Source organism: Manis javanica, chromosome 8 (assembly GCF_040802235.1).
Source record: "Manis javanica isolate MJ-LG chromosome 8, MJ_LKY, whole genome shotgun sequence".
NCBI lineage: Eukaryota > Metazoa > Chordata > Mammalia > Pholidota > Manidae > Manis > Manis javanica.
In genome coordinates this window covers 101,258,310-101,270,605 of record NC_133163.1, presented here as the reverse complement: position 1 = coordinate 101,270,605, position 12,296 = coordinate 101,258,310, and the positions used below count along the sequence as shown (strand labels likewise).

General features: G+C 35.9%; 1 protein-coding gene across 5 annotated transcripts in view; it reads left to right on the top strand.

The window, feature by feature from the left end:
* Positions 1-6,341, top strand: part of DMXL2 (Dmx like 2) — a 160,828-nt gene extending 154,487 nt beyond the window's left edge. For 4 of the 5 annotated variants that reach the window (XM_037021035.2, XM_037021033.2, XM_037021032.2 and 1 more), the window contains 5 exons: positions 502-579; positions 2,054-2,145; positions 2,801-2,853; positions 3,960-4,177; positions 4,921-6,341. In XM_037021035.2, coding sequence (XP_036876930.2) covers positions 502-579; positions 2,054-2,145; positions 2,801-2,853; positions 3,960-4,177; positions 4,921-5,130 — 651 coding nt within the window. In that variant the 3' untranslated portion in view covers positions 5,131-6,341. Of the gene's footprint in view, positions 1-501; positions 580-1,979; positions 2,146-2,800; positions 2,854-3,959; positions 4,178-4,920 lie in introns of those variants that run through there. The other variant, XM_073211855.1, reaches the window with a different exon arrangement.
* Positions 6,342-12,296: the final 5,955 nt, after the last annotated feature.

Sequence of the window (12,296 nt, the reverse complement as noted above, 5' to 3'; positions counted from 1 at the left end):
TGGATATTTATGAGTAAATAGTGAAATACATCTAAAAACAAACTCAATGATTCTGGATTTAAGCTGAGCAGGCAATTTGTTAGTGTTTGCAGACCCCCTTTGGCTCCCAGTAAAAGCATATCCACAAGATTTTGTATGGCTCATGAACTGTCCACATGAAGATACTGAGTGCTTGTAAGGGTTAAGAAGTGTGTTTCTGTTGTGTCAGCTGGTGGTTACCTGTAAGCTCAGTCATGCACCTGGGAGGAGCCTTCCAGTTTCTTACTAAATTCTCTTACAGAAATTTGAAGGAAGATAGTGAAATACGTGCATGAAAGCATTGAAAAGGTGGCAAGATATTTGTAGTACTTGGACTTTGTTGGGAACTAGAGCAACAGAAACATAGGTATTGGCAGAATGTTAGTTAAGTGAGGTGTGGATGACTCTTGCTTCTGTACGTATGATTTTACCTTTGATGTAGATAGTAAGGTGCTGTCTTTAATATTCATACCATTCTTACAGTGTGGTGTTGCAGATGGAGAGGGTTTTCTGAGTATCTGGCAAGTAAACCAAACTGCATCAAATCCTAAACCTTACATGGTAAGTATCACTCAGCATTCCCAGAACATACACAGAGGTCACTTTGTTTATGAAGTGTCTGTTTTGGACAGTGAATCCCATTGGTGGACGTGTTGGGAAAGGGACAGTTCTATCTAGCACCCCAACCCTGCATAGCACCCTTCATTGCTCTAGTTTCAGACTGCAGTGACTAAAAAGCAAAAAAAAGTGCCTTGCTTTTCATAGCCTCTTTAGGTGACCATTATATATGAAAATTTCCAGGGGCTTTCCCTTGTGTGTGGTCCTCTTCAGGATACATTTTTATTACATTCCTGTCCATTTTGAAAACTTGAACTTCCTTGTGATAGAATTTTGTAGTGATTCATTTTAGGTACTAAAGTAAGTATGAAACAGTTTCCATGTATTACAATTTGCTCTAGAATCTTGCTTACTAGACTATAAATTAACCAATCCCAATAGGCACTTCACTCATTAATCCAAATTATATTAAAACCCTTGTTGAAGCATTATCTTCATTTGGTGATGCTATTCTATGCAGAAGTTTGAGATTCATAAATGCTGATTTTTCTTTTCTATACTATACACATGTTCTTGATTATGTGTATGAGACAAGATATTTCTCCTACATTATTGCACTATGGGTTATCATGAAGTCTTTCTAAAAAATGGAAGTGCTCTTGAATTTATCCCTTTGTCTTTAGTCAGATTTAACCTTGATAATCCCAAACAGAAAAGTATCTTTTTATTTAAAAATACTCTAACATTCCCCTTTTGGGTCATCACTTCCAAACTTCTATTTATCCACCCGAATCAACAAGGAAAGTCATGTTTGGCACAGGGAATAGTTTCTACAGTCCTTGGAACATCCTTAGGAGCTGTGTTGGGCAGATGTCAACCTGTAGATTATTTGTGGGACCACTTTTGACCTTGTTTTTACTATTGCTAAGGCTCTTCACTTGGTGAGGCAGGGAACACAGTGGTAAGGAAGAGGGGTGTATTTAGTTGCAAAGTTAATTTGACTTCAGTCCTTCACACCACTAAGACTAGGTTTGCATATAAGAGTTTTCCTCCTTAGGCTTTTGTTAAGATTTATGTTGTTATTTAAAGTTTTAAGTTTATTATTTTAAATATGTTTGAGATCATTAGCACTAACATTGTGTGATTAGGCCTGTAGTGTAGTTTAAATGGCTTGGTTAAGTTCATGTACTTGGTATCCTATTCCTTTGTTACATAATCTAAAAAAACATAACCTTTGATTCCAAGTTCTTACCAACTCTTCCAGTTCTAAAAATTATTGGACATTAGCCAAATAACAGCAAATAACAGCTTATCCTCTTACCACTTATTCTTCATTCTAGATTTTTTAATCTAGAATTTAAAACAGATGTCGTTTCTTAGCATATAATGTGGTCTATTACCAGCAGAACTGCAAGTTTGTACAATACGGGTTGTATTGGGCTTTCAGAGAACATCAGCTGCACTTTGTGTTTCATAGAGTTGGCAGTGCCACAGTAAGGCCACAAGTGACTTTGCCTTTATTACCTCTTCAAGTCTGGTTGCCACATCTGGACAGTCCAATGACAATAGGTATGTTGACAGCAAAATAATAAGTAAACTTGCAGCAGAAAGGTTGTTAGAAAGTATGGATTTCTGTTAAGTATGGTATTTCCACCTTAGGAATATAAAGGCTTTCTTTGTTACCTAATTCTTATCTCAAGAGTAGTTTTCCTAAACAAAAAGAGAAAAAACTGACTCCTACAGTAGTTTATCAGTAAGCATGTTTAATTTTTAGGTGAAAGCTATTCATTTTTAAAAAATTGCTGTTAGTACTGCAGGTTCTTGAGAGTCTGTAGCCATACTCACATTTTCTTTGATCTCACCTTGTTTTCATCAACCACACATGCCCATGGACACCGTGACTCATGCCCCTGCGGGTATAGAAGCATCCCTTCTACTCAGGAAACCATGTCTCAATCTCCTTGGAGTGGGAATGGCAGAGAAACAGGGCTGGGGCTGAGAAGGGGCAGACACAGGTGGGACCATGTGACACAGAACTGTGTAGTTTGAAAAGGGTAAACTTAGATACCCGCCAGCCTCATCCCTCATTTTAGTCGAGAACTGCTCTGTAAATGTGAGTGAACAAAAAAGATAAGATGTAATAATATTTGAAGGCATAATTTTGTCCCTAGTAATTATTTAGACCTATTGTTTATGTTTTTTTTGTTATTTGTTTCTTTATAAGAAATATTTGCCTCTGGGACACATTGATATCACCTGGAAACAGCCTCATTCATGGTGAGTTAAGGTCTGTGATTTTTAATAGACTATGAAGGAATGCTTTCCAGGTTTTATTTTAACTAGTAAATCCACTGTTTATTCAGATTGAAAATAAAGAAGTATTTAGAATGAATAAAATTCTAAAGTTAACTAGAATACCTGGCTACCCTGCTGAGGTAAATATGTATGATTATAGAAAGCCAGCCAGCCTAGAATAGTCTCTGTATTGTATTCTGTTCAGAAAATATGATATGGATATTGGTGCTACTCATAAGGCTGTGGAAAGAATTGCAAAGTATTCACAGAGCTCAATAGAAACAAGATATTTTAAAGAATTAAAACTAGCCATAAAATAAAAGTTAACTATGACAAGAGCAAGAAATATGAACAATCATAGTATTTAATTATTCCTGTTGTTTAAGACAGTATTTTCCAAATTGCTGTCTTAAAGATCTCTCACTCCTGTACTGCTGCCAAAAGAGGGCTCCAGGCTCCAGGTTTGGGTTAAACATAGCTAGGTGGATTTTTTCACAGAAAGAATTCTCAGTGTTTTTTCTGTGCTGATGTGCATTTTGAAAGGTATAGTTATTTTCCAGTGAACAATTATTAACACCTCTTAAAGATCTGCCACATACTAGTTGAAGGCTTTAATCATATTAAAATGCAGAAATTCCTGGGAAGGATAACTCCTTAACTTGTAGCTGGTAATTCTCATACTAGTTATTACCTGAAAAGAACTTCTGATGGGGCCATATGGGCAGGAGCTAGGACCAGGTGATACTTGTCATGGGTGGGCATTAATGAGGTGGCTGCGTGTATCACTGAGAAGCGTGGTCTCCTGCATTTTGCTTCTATGTACTTCTTATGAGAGAGCAAAGTTAGTTTGGGTGTAAGATTTAAACTTCAATGTGTATATGTGTGTTTTCATATTGAGATTGTGGATATTAATTTTTTTTTCTGTAATTGCTTGGTATGGTTTTTAATACTTTGATCATATGATTATAGAAATTAGAATGAAAAATGTGTCTATTTCTGTGTTATTTAAATGTGCATTTAATAAACATTATCAGAATTGCCCAGATAGAAATTGTTTGGGAAAGGCTCTTGCTGTTTTTCTTCTTCAGGTTTCACATGCCATGATCATGGTGCCACGGTACTTCAGTATGCACCAAAACAACAACTCCTAATTTCTGGCGGTAGGAAAGGATGTGTGTGCATTTTTGACATCAGGCAGAGACAGCTGATTCACACATTCCAGGCACATGACTCAGCTATTAAGGCTCTGGCTCTGGATCCCTGTGAGGAACATTTTATTACAGGTTCAGCAGAAGGTAACATAAAGGTGAGTCAGTACAGGAGGTTGGAATGTGTTAAATACTATGTCAGCTGCCAAAACTAAGGAGGGGGCTGGGGGAACCCACTGCACTGTGGAACGAGCATAAAGTGAAGTTTTGTTGAGAAGGCTCTCCCTCCCCACCGCAGTCCTCTCTTCTGGTGGTCCGTCGAAACTGTTATGGTCCGGAAAACAGATGCATCAAGTTCCTTACACTCTCATGTTATTAAAAAAGCTCTAAAGAACTCTGTTTTGAGTAAAGTATATGAATTCAGTTAATGCATATGTTTTTTTTTTAGTGACATTAGATTGGCTTCTCAGAACCTCCTCCTCTCTGCCCACCTCTGCCCTTCGTACCTGACTGTTTTGTGTAGTTGAGGTGAAGTTTCTGGATAAGTGAGATAGTACTATTCTTCCTATTGCTGTAGGGTCTAGTTTAGTGTTAGGAACACATTTAATTGAATTAACTCAAATATTTAATGGAATTAGAGATGGGGCAAATACAGTTAACACGAAACTAAGAGGACATAGAGAAATTTGGAAGGAGGGACAGTGAATTTTAAGTATGGTACATGAATGTGAATAGTATTATTTCCAGTTAGATAAGCTGTTAGGAAAGAGGCCATGGATGGGAAGGTTGGGCTTTAATGAAATCAGTTGGGCCAGGGGAACAGAAGTCAAGGCCGTGATTTTGTCTTGGGTCTCTCTTTTCAATGACTTTCTTTTTGTTTTCCGTTTTTCTTTTAAACTAGGTTTGGAGATTGACAGGCCATGGCCTAATTCATTCATTTAAGAACGAACATGCTAAACAGTCCATATTCAGAAACCTTGGGGCTGGAGTCATGCAGATTGACATCACCCAGGGCAGTCGGATCTTCTCCTGTGGGGCAGATGGGACGCTGAAAACAAGGGTTTTGCCCAATGCTTTTAACATCCCCAATAGAATTCTTGACATTCTATAGACTTCAGGATTGGAGCTTTATTTTTATAAACCTTTCAGTTAAAAAGCACACTGTAGTAATTAATAGGCATTTCTGCTTTCCAAGCAGTTTAACACATCAAAAACAATACAGAGAATCTCTGTGTAGAATTTGAATCTGATCCCAGCTGAGTGATATGCTGAGCATTGCCTATACAATGCAGGTTGTTAGAATGACTGTGCATGTACTTTATCATGCTGACATACTTAAAAAATATCAAACCTAGTATTGTATAAAGGATAGCTATCCTTTACAGCATTTAGCAAACCTGATTCAGAAAACTTTGAAGGTTACATGTTAGTATATTAGTAAGTTCTACTAAAGAGAAGGACCTTTGTACCAACTTAAGAAAATGTTGCTGATTCAGGTTTTTCTGCCAATTCTTCCCACTGACTGAAGCATGCCTGCAGTTTCCTTTATTAAATGAAGGATAGTCATAAGGATTTAGAAGCTCTAGATCACCAGAAACACTTTCTAAGCTGTGGAGCAGTGTGCAGTGACTAGTTCTTTGCAGTGAGAGGTCATTTCCATTCTTTCCTGCTGAATATTTTTCCTGTTAGTGTTTATACTGAGCTAGTACTGTAACTTGCAAATGAGTGCAAATTTAAATGCAATGTTTTCCTCACAATTTGCACTCCCATTTTTTGGACTGCTAATTTTTTCTATTTATATATTTGCCTTCATGTTAGGAATGTAGTATGTAAACATGACATACCAGTTTTAGTACTACTTTTTTTTTCATGTATTCAAGATTAAATATCCACAACATTTTAAGGCTATGTTGAAACTATGAATAGAGCATTTCATATCATAATTTAAATGAGTGTTAGGCTTTTTGTGGCCAGTTAATAGTTGATGAGATTGGTGATATTTATTACCACATCCTATTGTATAAACTATGCAGAGTTAAATATTATTTGCTTGTAAAATATTAGCCAATGTTGTTGTTTTATGTATGTACCTCCTTGGTTATGACCAAAAATATGTTCTTGATATTGAAACCAATGTCTGTGTGTTTAAATGTTTACCAGCAAATTGTCCCAACATGTTAATAAGAATGTTGAATGCCTGTGCGATAAATAGTAAAATATAATGGCATAAAAGCACCTTTCTCTGAAGGTGATGTGATGTTTGAGCCGTGAAATACATATGTAAAAGAAAAATAAATGTTATTTGTTAAGAGTTTTACCTTAGCTTGGTCTGGCATTCTTTGGTAATCTTTTTTAACAGTTGAGATCATTTTAAATTTGATAAAATGTTTAACTGTTAGAGAATTTTAAGCCATTAGTTTAGTCATTCACAAAAACTTAAACTGAGTACCTTCTATATTGGAAGCCATTCTAAGAAATGGAATATAGTGGTGAGCTAGACAGAGAAGGCAGGGTTGGGGTTTAGTTGGATTAAGAACTAACCTCGCTGTACCTTCTCATTTATTAAGTGCTGATTTTGGTGCTGACACTGGGGAAGGAGCTGAGCTGGAAATAATGCTTATGTGGAATGGTGAGGGGAGGAGGGAGGGTGTGTGAGTACATAGGAACACAAATTTGATGAAAAGTGTGACACAGACATAAACACTTACTACAGTTGAGTACACAGTAAGCTGTATATGTTATATTCTCTCCATCATTGTATATACCACTATACTAAAATAGTACTAGCTGATTCAGTCAGAATCTGAAAGACAATAGAATTTTAAAACTGAAATTCAAATATTTTATCTTTATGGCAGCTGCCACCTTTTGTGGGCTATTGCTTTATAGTAATCTTAATCTGTCAGGCACCACCCTAATTTCTACGTTTCTGTGAAATTTTAAAAACTTTTTAGATTTATCAAATAGTTGAACCAATACTACAGAGAATTTCTGCTTACTCTCTGTTCCAATTTCCCTTATTAACACTTTGCAGTAATGTGATACATTTGTTAAACTAATGAACCATTATTAACCAAAGTTCATGAATTAAGCTCTACCCTTTGTGCTGTATGGTTTTGTGGTTTTTGACAAATTCATAATATCATGTATCACCATTATAGAATCTTACAGAATAGTCTCATTGCTTGAAAGTCCTCTATGTTCACCTATTCATTCTCCTCTCAAGCTCCACCCAAACTCCTGGCAACTTCTTATTGTTTTATTAAATCTATAGTTTTGCCTTTTCTAGATTGTCATATAGTTGGAATCTTATATTATGCAGCCATTTCACATTGGTTTCTTTCACTTAGCACTATACATTAAATTTCTTTTGTATTTTTCTCTGGCTTGATAACTTTTCTATCACTAAATAATATTCTATGTATGGCTTTACCACAGTTTGGCCATTCGCCTATTGAAGAACATCATGGTTGCTTCCAGTTTTTCACAATTATGAATAAAATTGCAATAAATATTCATGTGCATTTTTTGTGTGGCTATAAGTTTTCCACTGAAAGAGAGAGATGCTACATGTTATGGTTAAGGCCATGTTAAGCTCTGTGAAAAACTGCCAAACTGTCTTCCAAAGTGGTTGTACTATCTTGTATCCCCACCAGCAATGACTGAGTTCTGCCGAGTTTTTGAATTCTGAGATGTCCCATTACACAACCTCATCAGGATTTGGTTTTGTCAGTGTTTTGGATCTTAGCCATTATAAAAGGTGTAGTAGTATCTCATTTTAATTTGTAATTACCCAGTGACGTGATGATGTTAAATATCTTCATTTGTTTATTTGCCATCTGTATCTTTGGGGGAGCCCTTTTGTCCTATTTTTTAATTGAGTTGCTTTCTTACTGTTGAGTTTTAGGAGTTCTTTGTATATTTAGGATACAAATTCTTTCAGATAAATGTTTGGAGATATTTTCTCCCAGTCTGGGGCTTGGCTTTTCATTCCCTTAACATTGTCTTTTGCAGACCATATGTTTTTTAATTTTAGTGAATTCCAACTTAAAATCCTCTCCATTAGTTCATCCACAGTAATCCAACCAGCCACTGTTGACAGCCAGGCTGAGGGCTGCCCTGCCCACCAGCATATCCATAGAGACTGCAACCAAGCCTTTCACCCAGATGTACTAGGAGGGAGTCTTGCAAACCAGTGCACCCCAGTAGTAGTGCTAGTCATTGCTGACAGCCATTTACTGGCCAGCCCCCTTGCTGTCGTCATAGCTCAGCTCAGCTACAACTGAAGGTTGCATGTAGCCCACACAGGGGACACCCCTGGAACACCTGGTTCTGGTGAATTCTGTGGTGTTATTGGGCCCCACAGAATTCTACACAAGGCCACCACTTTCAAGACAAGGAGACATAGTTGACCTACATAGTACACAGAAGCACAGAGACCCAAAGTGAGGAGGCAAAGGAGTATGTTCCAAGTGAAAGAATACAACAAAGTTCCAGAAAAAATATTAAACAAAACAGAGATAAGCAATGTACTTGATAAACAGTTCAAAGTAATGGTATAAAGATGCTTACCAGACTGGAGAGAAGAATGGAAACCAGCCAGAGCTGAAGAATACAACTTAAATGAAAAAAAAAAAAAAACCCTAGAAGGAATAGCAGACTACAGAATGCAAAAGAATACATCAGTGATCTGTAAGATGGTAGTGGAAAGCAACCAAGTGGTACGCCAACAAGAAAAAAGAACTTTAAAATCTGAGAGGTTAAGATGTCTCTATGACAACTTCAAGTGAAACAACATTCACATTATGGGGGTCCCAGAAGGAAAAAGGACAGGAAGCCTATTTGAAGAAATAATAGCAGAAAGTTCTTAAACTGGAACAGTGAACACATCCACGTCCAGGAAGCAGAGAGAGCCCCAAACAAGATGGATCCAAAGAGGTTCGTGCCAAGATACATAATTAAAATATTAAACACAACAAGAGAAGAGCAAACAGTCATGTACAAGGGAAACCCCATGAGGCTATCAGCTGGTTTTTCAACAGAAACTTTGCAGGCCAAGAAGGGAGTGGCATGACATATTCAAAGTGCTGAAAGGAAAAAAAAAACTTACAACCAAGAATACCCAGCTAAGTTATCATTCAGAACTGAAGGAGGGATGAAGAGTTTCCCAAACAGAAGTTACAGGAATTCACTTCACCATGATTAAGATGGCCTTAGAAGAAATGTTAAAGGGACTTCTTTAAGAGGAAAAAGCCATAACTAGAAGGAAGAAAAATTATAAAAGGGAATGATTTCACTGGTAAAAGCAAACTGTAGTAAAAGTGGTAGATCAATCACTTAAAAGCTACTTTGAAGGTTAAAAAACCCAAGCAATAAAATCTATACCTACAAGTCAGTTATGGGAATAACTGGTGTAAAAAGACATTATATGCATAAAACATGGAGGAGGAGAAATAAAAATGTAGTGCTGTTAGAATGCTTTTGAACTTAAGTGGTCATCAATTAAACATAGACTGATATACATAGGATGTCATATACCCAAAACCTATAATACACAAAAAAATAAAGAGAAAGGAACCTAGTATAACAAAATCATAGAACGAAAGAGAGCAAGAGAACAAAAAACTATGAAAACAACCAGAAACAACTTAAAAGTGGTAATCACTCTAAAAGTCAATAATCACTCTAAATATAAATGGACTAAGTGCTCCCATCAAAAGACAGAGTGACTGAGTGGGTTAAAAAGACCCATCTATATTCTGGCTCCAAGAGACTCATTTCAGACCTAAAGATAACACAGACTGAAAGTGAATGAATGGAAAAAGACAGTCCACGAAAAAGAAAAAAAAAAAAAGCTGGGGTAGCAATACTCAACAAAATAGACCTCAAAACAAAAAATGTAATGAGAGACAAAGAAGGGTGTTATATAATGATAAAGGGATCCATCAAGAGGACATTAAAGTTGTAAATGTCTATGTATCCAACATAGGAACTAAATATATAAAGCATATATTAACAACATAAAGGGAGAAATATTAACAACATAAAGGGAGAAATAGTTACATAATAATAGTAGTAATACAATAATAATAAAATCAATATCCCACTTATATCAATGGATAGATCATCCAGACAAAATCAATAAGGAAATCATGGCTTTCAACAACATATTAGACCATATGGACTTAACATCTATACAGAACATTCTATCCAGAAACAGAATGCACATTCTTTTCAAATGCACATGGAACAGTCTCCAGGTCAGACCACGCCTTAGGTTACTAAACGACCGATGGGTAATGAAGAAAGCAAAAGGAAAATCAAAAAGTACTTGGAGAGCAATGAAAACAGAAACACAGTGGTTCAGAATCTTTTAAGATGCAGCAAAAGCAGGTCTAAGAGGGAACTAAAGTCATCACACACAGCAGAAGAGAGCAAAAGAAGAAGAACAACTGCAACCAGAAAATTTTTTAAAGTGGCAATAGGTATATATTTATCAATAATTACTCTAAATGTAAATGGACAATTTTCCAATCAAAAGACAGAGGGTGACTATATAGATTAAAAAGATCTATCTTTATTCTTTTTAGTGATAAACTAGCAATACAGGCCTACTGCATGAAACAATAAAAATCTCAATCTAAACTTACACCTAAAGAACTAGAAAAAGAACAAATAGCCCAAAGTTAATAGAAAGAATAAAATAATAAAGATCAGAGTGGATTTAATGAAATAGAGACAAAAAAAAGATGAAACTAAGAACTGTTTCTTTGAAAAGACAAAATTGCTAAACCTTTTGCTAGACACACTGAGAAAAAGATTCAAATAAATTCAGAAATGAAAGGTATTACAACTGACACTAGAGAAATACAAATAAGAGATTATGAAAAATATGCCAATAAATTGGAAAACTTAGAAGTGTCTAAATTCCTAGAAACATAAAATCTTCCAAGACTGAATCTGGAAGAAATAGAAAATCTGAACAGGCCAATTATTAGCAATGAAATGGAAGCAGTAACAACTCCCAATAAACAAAAGTCCAGGACCAGATAGCTTTACAGGCAAATTCTGCCATTTAAAGAAGAGTTGACACCTCTCTTACTCAAACTTTCTAAAAAATTAAACAGGAAGGAAAGCTTCCAAATTCATTCTATGAAGCCAGCATCACCCTAGTACCGAAACCAAAGAAAAAAAAAGACCAATATCCCTCATGAACATAGATGCAAAAATTTCAACAAAATATTAGTAAACCAAATTTAAAAATACATGAAAAGAATTATTAACCATGGTTAAGTAGGGTTTGTTATCTATATTTATGAATCTATTTTGTTCATCTTTTTAGATTTCATATATAAGAAATCATATGGTATTCTTCTGCCTGGCTTATTTCACTTAGCATAATACCCTCTAGGTCCACCCATGTTGTTGCAATGGCAAGATTTCATTTTGTATGACTAATATTTCATTGTATATCTGTACAACATCTTTTTTAATCCATCCACCTATTGATAGGTATTTAGGTTGCTTCCATATTTTGACTATTGTAAATAATGCTAGTATAAACATAAAAGTGCATGTGTCTTTCCAAATCAGTGATTTTGTTTTCTTTGGGTACTTTCCTGGAAGTAGAATTGCTGTATTGTATGGGATTTCTGTTTTTAGTTTTCTGAAAAACCTCCATACTGCTTTCCGTAGTGGCTATACCCATTTATAATCTCATCACGTAGAAGGGTTCCCTTTTCTACACATCCTGGCCAACACTCGTTATTTCTCATCTTGTTGACATTAGCCATTTTGATTAGTACTTGTTTAAATACATTAAAAGGCAGAAAGAATCTGACTGGGGAAAAGTAAGACCCAAATATAAGCTTCCTACAAGAAAAACAATATGATACTGACAGATTAAAAGTAAAGGCACGGGAAAAGACATACTATGCTAATATGAACAAAAAGCAACCTGGAGTGCCTATGTTACTATTAGCCAAAGTATATTCTTGAGCAAATAGAGGAGTGGGTAGAAAGAGAAAGCAAACAAATAGAGGGTGGCATCTTCTGTCACATGGGCCAGATTGCTGATATTTCATTGCCAGACCCCCAGGAGCAAGAAAGACCAAGACAAAGATATAAAAGGACTAGCCATTTGTGTGTGTGTCTTTAGCCCTTCTTACTGTCCTAGAAAGGTTGAAGAAGCCAAAAAGAATGGGAGGATCCTAGCCATTCTCTCTGACATGCAGGAAAGAATAGTTGCTGACAGTGTAGGCTCTGGTTTCAGACTTT